This window comes from Strigops habroptila, chromosome 11 (genome assembly GCF_004027225.2).
Source record: "Strigops habroptila isolate Jane chromosome 11, bStrHab1.2.pri, whole genome shotgun sequence".
NCBI lineage: Eukaryota > Metazoa > Chordata > Aves > Psittaciformes > Psittacidae > Strigops > Strigops habroptila.
The window spans coordinates 10146929-10164699 of record NC_046360.1 but is presented as its reverse complement, the minus strand read 5'-3'; the positions used below and the strand labels follow the sequence as shown (position 1 = coordinate 10164699).

Here is a 17771-nt window from a genome sequence, read left to right as displayed (position 1 = left end):
CTGATAACAGCTAGCATCACCTTCCACTCTCATACTACCTATGGTTATGAACTGGGTCAGGAACTGTTGCTTCTTTCATACAAGTATTTTATTAAGGGGAGAATTAAGATAAAAACAATCTAAAAAATTACTGTTTCCCTTTTATTACCTTTAATTTTTGCTTGGTCTCTTCTGAAATGCTGCCCTTTGGAGAAAGGAGGGTGGGAGTGGGTGGAGTGACAGTGATCTCAGGTGGAAACTTGGTGACAGATGAAGGTATGAAAAGCTTTGGCATGTTGGGCAGAATGCGAGTTTTTACTCGGGTGCCATCTGTCTTGTTCTGCTGACTTCCCAAAGTCTGTGAACTGGAGCTGAGTTCAGGCTTGGAACTTGAGGCTAAACAGAGAATAGTAAGAAAAAACATGTTAGGAAGCTATCTAGGATTTCACAAACAAGAGGGAACAGTTCATTGTTAGGCATATGGCTGGCTCAATAGGCCTTTCTTCAAGCATTGCATTAATTAAGGCTCAGAAACAGAAGAACAAAGTGCCTCAAAATTCTATAATGACAACTGGAAACCAGTTATAATCTAAAAAAAACCTTACTGGACAGCAGAAACTCAATCTGATCAAGCATGACAAGTGGCAGTGTGGCACTGACCCATCCACATGCAATTAGAAGGCTATTGCAAACATCACTTTCCCACTTCTTGTTTCAGATGCAACCATCTTATCTTTGCGTTCTCTAACTGCCTCTCCATTCTGTAATGCAACAAATAAAGCTACTTAGGTTTACTTATGAGTCTTAATTTCTTCCACCATAGTGTTGCTTCTTTATTATTGAGATACCAACTCCACAACAATTTAATAAAAATATATGGTAACACCCATTACAATTTCCTCATTACTCTCTTCAAATCCTGCCATAAAATTCTCCTTGATGTGCTCATGCCACTGTCTCCCACACTAGTTAGTATCATTTCCACATACTTCTGAAGTGTCTCAGTTTGTGGTCTTCCCAACGTAAGCTTGCTCAGACAGGGCTCATCTCATGAAGTAAAGAGGGATCCAGCCCTTCTCTAGCCACTATCACATTACAAAATAATATATACACAACAATAACCAGCTTTCACATTAAAACTGAGAATTTGTCAAAAGAGATTTCTCAATTTCTTACTAATAATGCTACTTCACATGAAGTTACGTGAATGAAAACACCAGTCTATCTCAGACTGATAATAACAACAACAGGTATTCATATACACTTAAACACAACAAAATAAAATGCCAGCTTCTTGATGCTATCCTGAAAAAACACCAGCAGTTGAACTAACTATTAAGGGATGTAAAATTGAATTGTGCATTTTCAAGTGTGCACAAGAATGTAAGAACTGCCACAACAGATGAGGCACAGCTTTCCATCAAGGTCAGTGACCCATCTCCATGGGCAGCCAATCATTTCAGAGTAGAGTACCAAATATGCTGCAGTAATCAGATGCAGGATAATCTCCCTTTCAACAAATAAGGAAAAACAAGATACCCCAAACATGAATATCTAGATTATGCCTGCTTGAAATACCAAGTTTTACACTTTCTCAGTTAAAACACCAATTCCTATTTCTCTTGGGAAGCAGGCAGAGGAGGGGTAGAAAGCATTTACTGCAGAAATGCTGGGTTTATGTTTACTCAAACTGAGTAAACATAAGGAAGAAACAAAAAATAATTTCCTTCAGCTCAATATTCAAATAGTGTCATCTGAAGTGTTGTCATATTGCCCCACTGAAGACTCCAATTAAAAGAAAAATCCTACTTTAAAGGATGCACAAACTACATAGCATGATAGCCTGGTACTGTGAGCTTTTTGATTTGGCTCTCATGCCATGGTATTTAGCATGCGAGTCATGCACCAAAAAGAATAACCATTCAGGGACGACAAGGCACTTTCCCAGGAAGCTGCGACATTGTCAGGAATGCCTCTAAATTCTGGAATACTTGACTGAAAGGCAGGCAGAGAAACTGAGGAATATGAATCACAGCTATCCAGTCAATCAATCCCTAGATCTGCATCTAACCACCCATTTTCACAATTCTTTGAAGCGCAGAAAGCTCCTACCTTGGGTACAAACATGTCCCGAATTTGTGCTGGTCACTGATTCCACTTGCCAGCAAACAGGCTCTGGCGAGGGTGCAACAGTTGCCATTTTCATCTGCTGACAAAGCCGTGACTCCTGCTGCTGAAATCCAAGCCCCTCCAAAGGCACTTCAAGCTCTTCTTCCTCTTCAGTAATGAAATACAATTCACAGATATTAAGAGACATCCTGATCTCTCTCTCCCAAGCCTTAATCCTTCTGCTGTCTTAACCAACTGGTAGGATTTTTTTTTTAACCCTTGCTCTATTTCTGTAACATGACTGAGTGAAATTAAGTACTGGCAAGCTAAGATGACATTACCAACTTTGTCACACTTTGTGCCATCAATTCAAACTCTTAAAAAAAGTAAATGTTAGTAAATGTTATTTAAAAAGCGGAAGAAAAAATTCCTGTGTATGACACTTTGTTATCTCTGCACATCTGCAACAAAACCACATGCAACTGACCGTTCCCCTTTGGAGATAAGAAGGTTGAAACACCTGGCACATGTGCAGAGCAAAATCCATCATCACCCTTAATGATGAGCCAGCTGTGCTCAATGGTCCCTCTGATCTGCAACCACACATACATGCTACACTGAAGCGCAGCTTACTGGTAAGTAAGACTGATCACTGCAAACATCCAGTAACAGAGCTAAACCTGTTTTTTATGAAACCAATATCAAGTTACACTAAATTCCCACTTCTCACTGATAAGTCCACTGTACCTCTATAAATACATTAGTCTAAAATTCCCACCTTCTGCTATTCCAGAACTTGGGATGCTTGTAACTCAGAATCCATGTATGTGTGTGTAGAATCTCTTTATTACACACCAGCTGTATCTGCTTATCAATTAATGCAGTGTTAAACCAGTTTTCTTACACACTGAGATGCATACAGTACAGAACAGGAGTAAATTCACTGAACTGCTGAGAGCTACTGGTGCCCTTTCTGGGAAGGGCAGACTGAATCAGCAGCAAACCACTCAAGGCTATGGACACACAAGCAAGCTCTTACTCTCTGATAAAAATGAAGATATCCTTCAAAAACAAAGCCCTGTCCGGTCTAATTGGAATCACCTTGTATTCTCACAGCCTAAGGTGTGCACAGGCAGCTATCACGGACCAGCAGATAAAATGTATATTCACAGTCTAACTTGGTCTAAAATTCTTTATATGTTCATTACATCATCACTCTACATTAATTTAGGATTTTGACAGCGTGAGGTCTTAAAAAGGAATATGTATTTCAACTTTTCCTCATTGCTAACGTACTCCTACCCCCTCAGGTGTTGAAAACGCTTTACCATCTTCACCAGTGTAGATAAGAACTTGGAATTTACCACAGTAATATTCTCCTGTACAAGAGTTTCACTTGCAGAAAATGCTTAAGACAACATTGCAGCTTAACAGCTTGGTAAAAGTCGGATCAATGCAGTTTGAAAGATGCAACTTTTTAAAAGGATTAGATTTTCTAGGGTTCTTGAATAATTTGTACAAAAAAAGGCTTACCAAAGCAGGCTGTAAGTTCTTTCATCCGCTAATTTTCATTGGTAAAGAAAAGAACCCATCATCTAAACTTGTAGCTGATAGCCAATATAAGCCTTAGGATAAATGAGTTTGCTTGTAGAGAATTCTCCAACAGTTCCCGAAAAGGAAAGGTCACACACTACAGCACAAATCACAGGCAGCTTCTGTTCTGTGATGTTCACTCACTATCAAGCACAAAATGGAAACATCTAATGCAGAAGAATGTAGTTCTCATTCTCAGCACTCTTTTGCACATTTCTCTGTGGATACTTCAAAATACAGCATTGGAAGTAGAAAAGTAATAGTTGTATCTATACACGCACTGTATTAATAGAGCAAATGAGCTTAAAAATAACACAGGAGGAAGTACTTAACTACAGGAATCTCAACTAGGAAAATCATAATTCACTATTTCCTTGTTTACGAAGCAGAGGATGGCTGAAGGATCATTTTGTGTATTTGCCTGCCCTTTATACCAGATACACGTACGATTTAACCACATGCTGACAAAGTACGAGAGATCGTACGAAGAAGGATCAGCCCTAACGTGACCCGAAGCGAATATACACATATCCCTTACACTGCTAGCATCTGAAGATAAGCTGTAGTCTAAACCCAGAAGAACCACACACTGAAATGGCTAGAAGACACTTGATTGAAAGATACGAAGAGACATTACATCAACATTTGAAGAAAAGCAAGCTAAAAATGATGACTTCAGAAGATCACCCTGCAAGACAGCTAAGAAGTCGACTCCTTTTTAACTTACTCCAATGCTCCAGAATCACAGTTTTAAGTATCTAGGGTAAGTACTAACAGAATCTTTCTTACCCACTTAACAACCAAGAAGACAAAACAGTAATTAATTTAGCAGATACAATACTATACAAATAAACTGCAAACCCTACAGCCTCAGTTATACTGCTGAGAACAGTTTTGTACACACTCAACTACTAAATTACTTACTAGTTCACCATTCAGAGTAAGAGCTCTGACAATCTGTTTAATTATAAGATACATCACCGCTTAAGGTGATTTGCTGTGCTTTAACCAAATTACGCCCCACTGACAAAAGCTGTTTTGGGCAGCCTATTTCTAGGAAGATGCTACAATACTGATATCAGTCTATGTTCTTTTAGGAGCAATCAGCATACTCATATGCATCTCGATCTTCCATAACATACTTGTTTTTGTTCAGTTTTGAAGATCCAGTTTTATAGTATAGCAAAACTAGATTTAATTTGAATAAAATTATGTCAGCCCTTTTTCATGTAGAAATGGCTGAAAACGAAAGGGCAGGAGTCTGGCACACTAAGTGTGTATTTCTATTGCTGCACTTCTGGAAACAACACTTGTTAATATTCTACTAGGCTGTGTCTTTCAGTATACGAGAAATCAAGAATCACTGTCTGTTAATCAATCCCTTGCTCTCAGCGGTGTTAAACATACAGTGACTGGCTTCCATCTCCTGCCTGGGTCATACACTTCATTCTTTTAGGACTGTGCAATTTTTATGAGTGGGATTATTCCCAAGTTAAAGTTAATGAACAAAATATTTTTCTTTATTCTTGAAAATTACAAGAATCGGTTGTTTCTGCTGTGTATCTCATAATTTATACTATTTATACTTTAATACAGTGCACAAATATTTTATTATATCTTTTTTCATTACAGAAGAAAAGGGTCAAAGAGAGAAAGGTAATCAAGAAGAAATACACAGTAGGATCTTCCATTATTTGTCTAAAACAGATTTCTGAAGAGACTATCTTGATATTTGTCTTGTGGAAGATGCTGTTACAGCCCTGAACATAATGTCCTAGTTTTTCTAATAAAAACTTTCCCCAGGGAGATAAAAGACTCCACTAACTCATGAGCCACAATATTCTGCACAAGTGCAAGAGCACAATAATATAAGCACAGCACATTCTGAAGGTGTTCAGAAGCTCAGATTTAGTATCAGTTAACAAATCTTTTGACAATACCCAGTATTTGTACTGTCCTGGCAGGTTTTCAAACATAAGCTCTACAAACCCAGTTTAAAATAAAATCAGTTTCTGAAGACATAATACGCAACAGTCACTTGTCTCCAGGCTGAAGATGGGACGGGTACTGTACTCTGGAGACCCATCTAGCACTCTCACAACACACCACACAAAAATCAAGCACAGAGAAAAAAACCCCACAGATTTGCAATGCATATTATTATTTATATTGAAAAGTCTGTCTCCAATTGAGCTGAATGACAAGTATGGGGTATTTTTAGCCTTCCCATTCCCAACAACTGTCTAAATACATATAAAATAGTATACACATAGAAAGAGGGACATCGTACCTTTCAACATCTCCCTGCTTTAGTGAGGAAGAAACAAGCTGAAAACAATTCAATGCAACAACCTACTCCAGCTTTCCTCTCCAACCTCTTTCCACTTGTTGCCAGGGTAACCAGTGTTTGCAGATGCCTATAGCGGGCGCCTGGGTTCATGACTTCATCACAGTTAATATTCTCTCTCTCGGTCTCTCTTTATACAGAGAATACACTATATACATAAATCCACACATTCTGAACATATAGATTATGCAACCCCTGCAACCATTTTTATACCGAGACAATTTACTTTGCTATTCCGATGTGTAAAGTAAAAATAACACCGTCAAAAATATTCACGTGGCAATTTGCAGATGTGGAGAAAGTTTAAAAGCAGTAGTTCTGTAACCAGTAAACATTTGTTCTGCTCTCTCTGCACTGCACTGCATACTTAAGCATTTGATTTCCTCATGCTGCCAGGTATAAAAGACATTAAAATGTTTTATAATGCTGTAATGTTAGATGGAATTTTAAAAAAATCCTTTAGTCATGCACTAAACCAATTAGATGACAACTGAAAGACAAGCCCAGAAAATGTGACTAGCACCTGGAAAAAAACGTTTTCCAGTTTCTGACAGAAGCAGTTTGAAATATTATAGCACTGATATGTTAAAGGATACAAAGAAAAACCAACTTACACTGCATGCACAAAACACCATTTCATTATAGGAAAAAGGAAGGAGCTGAGCTTTGAACTCCAGAACAGAATACTAACATAATTTCAAAAGCAAATGCTTGGGGAAATGAACAAGCAACAGTTTTAAGTGCTTAAATAAAGCACTTGCACCACTTGCCTTCATCCCTCTACAAAACACCTTCCCCAGCAGTTCTGCATGTCAAGACAAAAAGCCTGAAAATAGATTACTATGATTTAGCAAATCTGTACTACCTTGTCTTCCAACAACTTCAAAAGAGTAAGGATTGAATTCTGTGTGCCTACAGACACTAGGAAATATTTATTTAACTGGTCCCAGTAACAACTGGTTTATTTTTTATTTTTCTGGCCATCAAAAGCACATGTAATTGTTCACAGAACTGACTGTTACTCATTTACATTCAAGGTAGATCTTATTCTTTTCATAGTGATGGAAATGGATCTGATCTTTGCTCCCTGACACAGTAATCTTACCACATTTCCAAAGAATAGCACTAATGTGAAAACAATTAATCTTCTGTACTCCATCTGCCTCACCCTCCAGAGTGCTGGGAATTAATACAGCTTTTTTCCCCACACAGCAGTTGCAAAGGCCATGGAAAGCTTGAATTTGAAGGAACTCAGAGTTTCCTCATACATTGTGCTACTAAGTCAACGGAAAGACTGCACTGGAACACAGGCTGGTTCAGCTGAACAGTTTGTTTAAGGATGCTGACCTAAGAAATAAGGGTGCATCGGCCCTCAAGCTCTATCTGCCATGAGCTACTATACCACAGCAGGCAGTGAGACTGCTTAGTTCACCACAGATGTGGTAGGTATGGGTGCTAGCCTTTCCTTACATGTTTTCTTTCTCTAAATTCATTTCAAATATCCTGCCATGATTTTTTTTTCCCTCTAAAAACCCACTACCAAGTCATAGCTGTAGAAATAAGTATTTGACTTGAAATGCCAAATTCAGGAAATTACATTCAAAGCTGAGACACAAAGCCATGTGTTAAAAATTAAGTGCCAGAGTAATTTTGGAGGATAAAAGCTGCAGAACACAAGTTCTATTGCCCCTGAAATGAAAGAAATTCAAGCAGCCTGGTGAACAGAAGTTCGCACTGTAATAGCATAGCAAATTGCTATATTTATCCCTGGGGTCCTGAGAGTCTACTGTACAACTATGTGAGACATACCCCAAAAGGCCTCCTAATGCCAAGGTCAGCTGTCACAGAACAACATGAATGTGATTAAAACAGGTGGCTGCTCTGAAAGCGTTTCCTGGAAATAGTCCCTGGCCCATACTAATTCCCAAGCTACCAGATCCCCGTAACAGCCACGCTGGGGCCAGTTTAACAGCAGAGAGTGGAGTTCCTATGTCCAAAAACATTTCCTGAACTACCAAGCTTCCTAGAGGTGCAGAAAGCTGGTGTGCATGCTGATAAACAAACAAACAAAAAAAAGCTCCGAAATCAATACTAACTCTCTTTTTAAAACAAAACAGAACTTCAATAAAAATAAAAAAGTATGGGCCCAGGTCAAAAAGACAACAGTTTGATATTCAACTACATGAACTTTCAAATGGCACTATAAAAACACAGGTAACTAATATTTGTGGTTTAACATCTGACTGAGCAAGCACACATTATTTGAAGAGCATCACCCAGTAGCACCTGCGGATAGTACCAGTCACTCATTTGCAGTCTACTATTTCTGAATGCTATGTACTCATTACCTAATGGAAGCTGTAAGACCTTTCCTTCTCTGTCAGTATTTTACCCTCCTTTGACCTGATAGCCAGCTAACCACAATGCAATTAGCAAAAGCAGCTGTCAGAAACATCTCTTAAAAGAATATAATGACACCTCACAGTTTGCTAAGAACTTTGTAAGGAACATAATACCTGTGCAGTAGGCTTACAACTAGATCTCTCTTCAGTCTTCATTTGTGCAGGAATATATGTAAATTTTATGCTGCTGGCAGTGATCTAAAACTACTGAAATGGAAACATATTGTAACAGTATAGCATCATTACCATGTTCTTCTACAAAAGGTCTCCAAAAACTGTATTCCTTTAATGTAAGATATGCATAGGCCAGTGACTCTCTGGGATCTTCTGGAGGATCTAAGGGTGCACAGGACTAGAGAGCCTCTTGGACCACAAACTGCCGAGGCCACACTAAACCCCTGGCTGTGTACCAACACCTCACAGGCCACAGTTGGGAAGCTGCCACTCCTGTCCTATTTGTTCTTACTGATCTAACATGGGTATATAAAAACAATCTCAGTTTTAATTTAAAAGGATCTTCTGCACAGCACTGGATTGAACAAATACTTCAGGAATTTGAAAAGTAAAGATCAGAAATAGGCATTAAGTTTACCAAAACCCTCTTCTGGCATGAGTTTGTTGCGATAGCAAAGCGAATGAGCATACTTCCCCCAAATGGAAGAGGAAAAGACACGACTGACTGGTACTGTCTGAGCACTAGGCAAAAAAGAATTAAGAAGTCGTTCACAAACAGGAAACCCCTGCTGACTTTCAGCAGTGAAGTTGTTTTCAGAGCATACCCATTGTGAAAGATAAAAAGCTTCATGAAAAGCAAGGATCAGACAAAGGGAAGTGAGAATACCAATGCCAAGGAGGCTGAAGCAGCGTGAGATCAGAGACAGCAAATGCAGAGCTAGCTAAAGGCAGTCCAGTTGATTTTTATTAGTGACTTTGCAGTTACTAACAGGTCGATAGGAGCTTCTACCCTATCCAAAGGCATGGGGTTTCAAGAAGAGTTTTTAAAGCCTTGGAGGAATTCAGCCTTGGAAACTGAGGAAGACAGCTGCCAAAAACCAGCATAAGTCAACAGGGGAAATGAAGGAGAAAGTGATGAAAGTTGCATGCAAGTAACACAAGAAAAAAAGAGTAGAACATGTGCACTGAAGAGACAACCCTCATGCCAGGTGACTGCTATATGAAGAGGGCTCATATGAGGCCACAGGTCCTTGGCCAGCCCAACCTTTTCTGTGATTCAGGGGTTTTTGAGCCATCTGTTGAGAACAACTCTGTGCTCTAAAGCATGGCTTTGTATTCAGCAGAAAAAATATGGTAAGACACTGATTGCAGTAAAGAGGGCTGAATGTTACTACTTCCAGTCATTTAAAAAGCATCCAAAAGCTTGTATTGAAATCCATAGTTAAAGTAAGGCATGACCAACAGGGCCAAATATTTTGGACATTTCGTGTAAGCAGAAAGTTTTCACTCCCTCTGAATTGCAGGCTCTTAAAATCCATGTTTGTCTTTAGAAACTTATGACAAGCAAACACAGAAGACACTGAGATCAATATTTGGCTAACCTCAACTAATGATGGCAATGTACAATCTACATTATTTCACTCAGAAACACAGATTGTGGATGTCCACTCATGTCTGGGTATCTAGAACTGTGAGGAACTCTTGTGCCACACAACTGTCCTCACTTGCATTCATTTCTTGTGCTTCTGGAAGTCTAAAAATTCTACAAGTTGCAATACATTTACACCGCTACTTGCCCTGGTGCACCTAGCTAACAAACATCTGAAATCAAAGCAGGATATTCATATGACTTAATTGGAGTGCAACTACCCTGCACAATACAGAAAGAATTGTCTTCCTTTGCTCTGAATTTCTAAGTTTGGACAGCTATATCATGACCTTGGTTTTATATTGAAATGCTTAAGCCTTACACTGACAAAAATTGAATGGAGGGGAGGGGGAAGTGTTACTCTTCTACTCTGATTTTATATTCCAATTTGGTAAACAGCTGGCTTTAAGCAAAACACATAACTTTAAGTATAAAAACTTCTCTTGACATCAAAACTCAGATGTGAATGTTTTCCTGTTCATTCCTTATAAGAACCATTATTCGAGCAAGGAGAGAGAAGAAGAAGATGATGTCAAGATTTTTCAGCAATTTACAACTGTACAATGCTGGAGCAGTGTGACAGGCTGGAGAGGGTTTATCTTAATTGTCTGATTTTAGGACAATTTTTCCCCAGAGAAAATTTTAGGCTGAGCCACAAAGGTAATACTTCCACGTACATTTATGCCTCAACATAGGAAGCTCTCATGCTGAAACTACCATCATCACTTTGCTGCTGGACTTCATCACGCCGTATTCAGTACCAGTTAGTCATGTACTACACAAAATATCACTAAAATATTTACATAAGAAATGAGTGGCATAGAATCAACATTGCCTGGAAGGCTATTCCTTTTGCTGGATGAAGTCACAGAAAATGGTAACAGCTAATACTCTCTGATGTGGAATAAGTATTCCATATGAACAAAAAGATACAGGAGGAAGTGACGAGACAAAACACAGATGAAAATGGATTACTCTAAAAATGGGAAGACTTTTTACAGAAACAGAGCTAATGGAAGGCAGAAGAAAAAGGGATGCAGCAGACCTAGAAGTAATTCTTTTTAGAGGAGGTGGATGCAAAGGTACGAGAATTAAGAAGAAAAGAAAAAGAAAGGACACAGCAGTAACTGGTGTCTCTCTCAGCTAGAGAAATCACCTGTCAGGTCAGTCTGAGAGCCAGAAAGCCAGATCCAACACATCTGTTCAGCACTGGAACGAGAGCTCTGCAAAGAGAGCCTCTTGATCTTTAGACACAGTTTCATGGGTGTAATTCTGGCAGCTAATTCTTCCATCTCCCTCTACCAAGGCAATATATAGATAGCATGAAAGAACAACGAATGATATGTAACTTTACAATCCTAACAAAAACTAGGAAATCAAGAGATTAAAATAAACCTTTAATCACTGCAGTGTGGGAATTTGCAGAGAGGACAGCACGGCAGAAATGCTCCTGAGTTCTGTTTGAAAACCAAAAGAATGCGCGAGTTCTTATCTGCATTGTCATTCCTACCACTGGTCTCTTCAGTAAGCATAGAGCAGCTTCACAGAGGATTCATTTCTTTTCTCCCGTTGTCTAGGCACAAACCCAAATTACTCCCTGTCGAACAAGCTTGCCAAGACATCTTATGACACTATGCAACTCCATTCCTTAGCTTCACAAGGACAATAAGAAACATGGTTTACACACTGACTAAGCCATTCCTATCCTTATCACTCCCTTTTCCTTTCTTTCTATCCCAAGACAATCTCTCCCGGATTTGTGAAAAAGAAAAATTCTATCACTATAAAGCAACATGCTAATATTGGATGTTAAATTTCAATCTGTTCTCAGAAATTAGCAAATTGGGAAAACTGATTTCTCCCTAATTTGCTCTTCACTGCTGACAAATTCAGCAGATGACGTGCATTCAGATGCCGAGGCTGATTTCATATGGACAGAAATGAAATACCACAAGTATAACAGATAAAAATTTCAAAAAGTCACAAAACATCCAGAGTAGATCAGAGTCTATTCATTATTAACGAACTTTATGCACCATTAAGTATCACAAACCTGGGCACTATTTCCACTGTATCCCGATCTGCCACTTTCCACCATACCTATTATATATATGCTTCATTCATAACTTTATCTGGGCTTCTGTGGATTTGTCAACGACATTTTGTGAGCAGTGTTAGGGCCCAAGCTTGTGAACAGATGGGAGTGAGCACAGGCAGCAGCAGACACCGTTTCAGACAGTGTTCCTGCTAAGGTTGCAAGAAAGTACAGGCTATAGCAGGTGCTCTGCCACCTTATCATGCACAGTGTCCTACAAATAAGCACAACCACCTCTTCCAGGTACCTAAGGCAAGTCTGAAATTGGGTCTAATCTCACTTCATTCCCCAAAGTGGATCAGTACTGCCTTGCACAGTGACTTTGGCTACTGCTAACAAGCCAGCCTGCCATGACAGCAGTAAAGAGAAAGACAGCATTCTCATTTACTTCTTTCCTCATCTAAACAAACTGTATAGGACCAAGTACACAACAGAGGCCTAAACAAGCCACACGATCATGCTACAGAATAACTAACATTTGTTCAGTTTCTTCAATCCTTCTCTGTAGTCTAACTTTGCATATCACCATACAAGGGCTATAAATAATATATTCCCAACATTCCAGTCCCGCCAGATGCTTCTCTTCTCAAATGTGAAAATTAACAGTGATGAAACACTAACTTTATGAACCATGTAGAATCTTGGAATTTTCACAATGTTCTGTATCTCCACACACATATACAGGGCAGTGATAGCTGTGCATCTAATTATGTTAATTGGGCACTTGCAAGTCAGATGCAGGCTGTCCACCAGTTTATTTCAATCACAATCACTTCTCCTTTTTTAAAGATTTAAGGTATTTTAAAGAACCAGATCCTCACCTCTTTGAATAAAACAAAAATGGGGTATTTTTATGCTACTAGAGTCTTAAATTCTCTATTTAAAACATATGATTATTTTCAGGTTGCTCTTCCGTGATTTCACATGCAAGTATGTAACTTGCATTACATATGCAAGTATGTGACAATGGTCACTCTTTTAATAAATCCTAGTAATTAGAATATGTATTATGTAAATGTGCCCAATTCAGGACCAAGACAAAAATCTCTGTAGTCTTTTGAGTGTGGTCTAGTGATCAGAAAAAGGAACAGAATCAGAACTGAGGCACTGACACACCATGTGGCCTTGGCAAACCGATTAGAGAGCGCTAAAACATTCTGTCTCCCTGAGACTTACCACGTGCGAGATCACTCGTGCTGGGAGCAGTCTCTGCATTTTGACTCCGCGAATGCTCAGTGTCCCTGTGTGACTCCTGGGATGGAGGTACTGAAGATGCTGAGGAGGAGGAGGAAGAAGAGGAAGAGGCTGGTTTGGATTTGGAATGCAGATCATTCAGTCTCAGAAGATTTTCAGGAGTAACAGTGTCTGGATTCACTGGGGTAGGATGCAGTGTGGTTGCTGTTACTGGGAAGAAGCTCTCTCTGTTGTCCTTTGTATGCTTTGGGGTCGTGGGTGCTTCTCCTGTGGACTACATAAAACAAAAAAGGGCAGAGACAGTGAGAAAATACATGTCAGTAATTCTGCATATGCTACCTGCTTCAGTGACAACTGTGAGCAGTACAACTTTTTGTAGACAGAAAACACTGTCTCTAAAGTGAATATAAAATCAATCACTATTATAAAGAAACATTTTGCCTTTATGGATTATTTTTTCTGTTCTTTATGGTCTATTTAGCAAACCATCACTTGAACATTTATTCATATTCACATTTACAATACTTTATTTAACAAATCCCTCACAACATAACATGCTTTCCTGAACTCTATTATTAAGCATGAATTACAAAACTCCTATGAACAGAAACAAATTTCTTTCATTTAAAAATACACTGACAAACTCCTGACCTGAACAGATATGCACTGCTTTAAGAGCATTTGCAAATTATTAAAAGACATTATTCTTAGTGAATGATACCAGAAGAAGTAGAGAAAGCAGAAAAATCTATTTGCTTGCAAAATAAGTGATCAGCTTATTTTATCAGCTGATCAGCTCAAATCACAAATTCCCAGTAATTGTAGAACTGAATAACATTGGTGTCCAACTTGGAATAATGTTCTGGAAGATCTGTTGCCTCTGCAGAAGTAACAGTGGCACCAAAAGTGACACTCTGAAGCCAGAGCTAAGAATTTAATGCAGTATCATTGATTATACAAACAGAAGGTAGAAGGGTGACATAAATTCACCAAAGAAGGAAACAAAATACCCATAAATCGAGTACCTTCTCTGTATTTTTTATCAGCAATCAAATATTCCTGCCTGTGAGGCCAGAAAACATATTTATTTAATGCTCTTTACGGTCTTCATTCAATGCAGGCTTACCGGACTGTAAAAGATACAGTTGAATGGAATCTTCAGCTATTTAACTCCCATCTCATACCTCTACTGTGAAACATATCTCACTCCATGGTGATAGAGTATAAGTGTTTGAAATAGGAAAGAGAGTTCTGCTGTCAAGTGTAAAATTAAATTGGGCCCTAATGTCCTAGATGACCAAAGATTTCTTACAATGCCAGAAGAGTCGGCAGAATTTCACTGAGGGAACAGAGTAAATCTCAGCGGGAGAAAACACGTTTAAAATTCAAAGGTGGAAAGCACACAAGTACAGCTTTTTTTAAATAACTGATGGAATGTATTTTTGAAGTTCCTGAACTTGATTAATCAATCTCTAAAAAAGCATTTGATTAAAACCTGCCAGATTCTATGTGCACACAAAAAATAAAATACAGCAGCTATATTCACAACTATTACCACATTATATCAAAAAAATGTCTGTTCTGCCTCTGAAAGCAGCAGGTTTCTGATGTTTAAACCATCAGTTCCAAAACTAAGGGTCTCAAGACTCACAAATGGGATCACACAAACTTGAGGGAAATTGCAGACGAAAGCTTTAAGCCAGAAGTGAGATCACTAGAGGAAATGTCTTCAGCTGTGATTTAGAGGGAAAACCTTTCACACACAAGCACTTCATTAATTTACGTAACACGCTATGTAGAACCTGACATTTCTGTGCTTGTATTACATTCAGGTTTAGGGTTTTTTTCATCAGAAACACATGAAGGTACTACTAGTTAGGTACATATTCGTCAAAAATGTAAGTGCATTTCAAACTGTATTTCTATAAAAATGCACAGCTATTTCCTGAGACAGAAAGAGGGCACTTGGAAAGTAACTCAGCAAATATCTGAATGGTACTCAGAAGAAAAATGATTAGTGAGAGGAGGAGTACAACAACATCATGGAGTAACTCCTGCTGGAAGGGACCTCTGGATGTTTGTAGTCCAATTTCTGCTCAAAGCAGAGCTGACGTCAGCCAGATCAGCTTAGTGAAGGCCCGTGTCCAGCCCAGTTCCAAATGCCACCAAATGTCCTGGGTTCCAATGTTCCAAATGTCCTGGGTTCAGCTGTAGCAAACCACGACAGATGGAGATTCCACAACCTCTCTGGGCCCCTGTTGCAGTGCTTTACCACCTTCACAGTGAACATTTTTTTCCTATCATTTCATCCAAATTTCTTTTGCTGCAACTTTAAATGGCGCTTCTCATCTGGTTCCTTCCTCCCTGCTGAAGATGACAATTCCATACCCACACCCTCCATTAGTCTCCTTTTCTCCAGGATGAAGAAACCCAGCTCTATGACTTCACTGCCATAAAGGCACATCGCTGACCTGTGTTCAAATTCTTTGTCCTTGGCAGAGCTGTTCCCCAGCCAGCTATATTGCACAGGGATCACTCTGCCCCAGGTGCAGGATTTTGAATTTCTCAATGTTGAACCTTCAGGTAGTTCAATACAATCTTCCAGTCTACCCAAATTCCTTTGGATGGTAGGTAGCCCTGCTGTCCAGCATACTGACCATGCCCTTCAAGTTGGTGTCACATAAACTCACTAAGGGTTCACTCCATCCCACCATCCAAAGCATCAGAGAGAATGATGCCCCAGTATAAATTTGAGGAATGCTACTGGGAACTGGCTGCCAGGTAGAACCCCAGTGGTTGGCCAACACGCATTTAACCAGGAAATGGAGGCAATGGACAAACACTGAAAAAAAGAAGGCCATCTTGTCAGTCGTAGGTGATCAAGCACATAGAGAGAAAAGGTTCAGACTAAAGATACCCTTATTGGTATACACAGATGAAACCAAACTTCTATTTAATGTTTCTCAAAATGAAGGTGCTGTGCCAGGGACAAGTAAAATTAGGTTTTATTTTGAACTGGTTCCTCCAGGTGAAGTTGTGGTTTGGACAAAATATTTTTGGGGTTTTTTTGCAGAGAACCAACCTTCTTCATGAAGAGAGTAACATTTTATTTGCACAAAAGAATAAAGCTGAAACTAACATGATGGTCCTGTCTCAGTAAATCATGACTAAAAATTCTAACGCATAGTCAAAAAGTGCAGCCTTACACCAAAGAATGGCAACCAAAGATTTCCATATTTATGGCCTTAAAGGGAACCTTCCACGTGTGATCAGGTGAAGGGTTGTCTAACACTTCTGTAAACAGACAGGTTCTTTTAGCCCAATGAAACACAGACCTCGAAAGGAGAAAAAAAAACCCAACCCCAACCTAAACCCCTCTCAATGACTTTCTTTTCTCAGAAGAGGGGGTGGAAGAAAAAAGCGGAGAAACGTTTGTCTCTAAAATGAGAGCCAAAGCATTAAAAAAAACCCCACCCTTTGCTACTATGTATTCTGTAGCTCATACAGCCATTTAAAAAGGGATTTAAACCTGCTTCATATGTTTTACTGGACCCAGAAACTGAAGAGCACCCAAAAGCTTTAAGCAGAAAGTTAAGACGAGCACCACAGTAAGGCACAGGTTGTTTTCTTTCAGAGATTTTGGCTTTAGTGTAGGGGCAAGAATTCCAGTTCAGAGCAAAGTCACTAACTATACTACTCAAGACTTATGGAGCCACATTTCATCATCCTGCCTCCAGGAAAACACAAGTCTTTGTAACACTGCATGTGAGAAACAATCCCAGAAAAACTCATTACAGGAAGTCTTGGCTTTGCCAGAAGCACTTTACGTTCACCTGTTTCTACTGCTGTACCAGTAGTAAGGCACAATAAAGATTATTTTCGACAAACATACAGTAGGGAACTGAGCAGCAGTAACAACCCTTTACCAGTGTTTTATGTTGTTTCTCATTAGGTTTTAAGTTTCTATTTTGTTGTGGCACTAAGTCAAAAGCACAGCAATTCTCCTTCCCCCTCTTTAATCCACTGCACCGGACTTCCTTCTGCATGTTTTAAAAGAAGATGAGGTACTGAAGATTATGCAGTGCTACTTCTGTCTTGACTACCACACTACCAAAATGGATGGAACTAACATGTAAGGCTTATTCACAAACAAATGATATGTCACAGACAACGAGTAAAATAGTCATAGAATCACAGAATAGTAAGGGTTGGAAAGGACCTTAAGATCATCTAGTTCCAACCCCCCTGCCATGGGCAGGGACACCTTGCCCTAAACCATGTGGTCCAAGGCTCTGTCCAACCTGGCCTTGAACACCGCCAGGGATGGAGCATCCACAACCTCCCTGGGCAACCCATTCCAGTGCCTCACCACCCTCACTGTAGTCCATTACTTCCATAAATACCTGCTATCCTATTTCGAAAACTTAGCAAAAATGTTCTTTGTTATGA

General features: G+C 39.3%; 1 protein-coding gene across 9 annotated transcripts in view; it reads right to left on the bottom strand.

Annotated features, from left to right (window-relative positions):
- The window catches only part of CABIN1 (calcineurin binding protein 1), a 116851-nt gene that overhangs the window by 7436 nt on the left and 91644 nt on the right, over positions 1–17771 (bottom strand). For 8 of the 9 annotated variants that reach the window (XM_030500333.2, XM_030500335.1, XM_030500332.1 and 5 more), the window contains 3 exons: positions 13305–13596; positions 2092–2256; positions 149–375 (listed from right to left, as the gene is read on the bottom strand). In XM_030500333.2, coding sequence (XP_030356193.1) covers positions 149–375; positions 2092–2256; positions 13305–13596 — 684 coding nt within the window. The remainder of the gene's footprint in view (positions 1–148; positions 376–2091; positions 2257–13304; positions 13597–17771) is intronic. The other variant, XM_030500339.1, reaches the window with a different exon arrangement.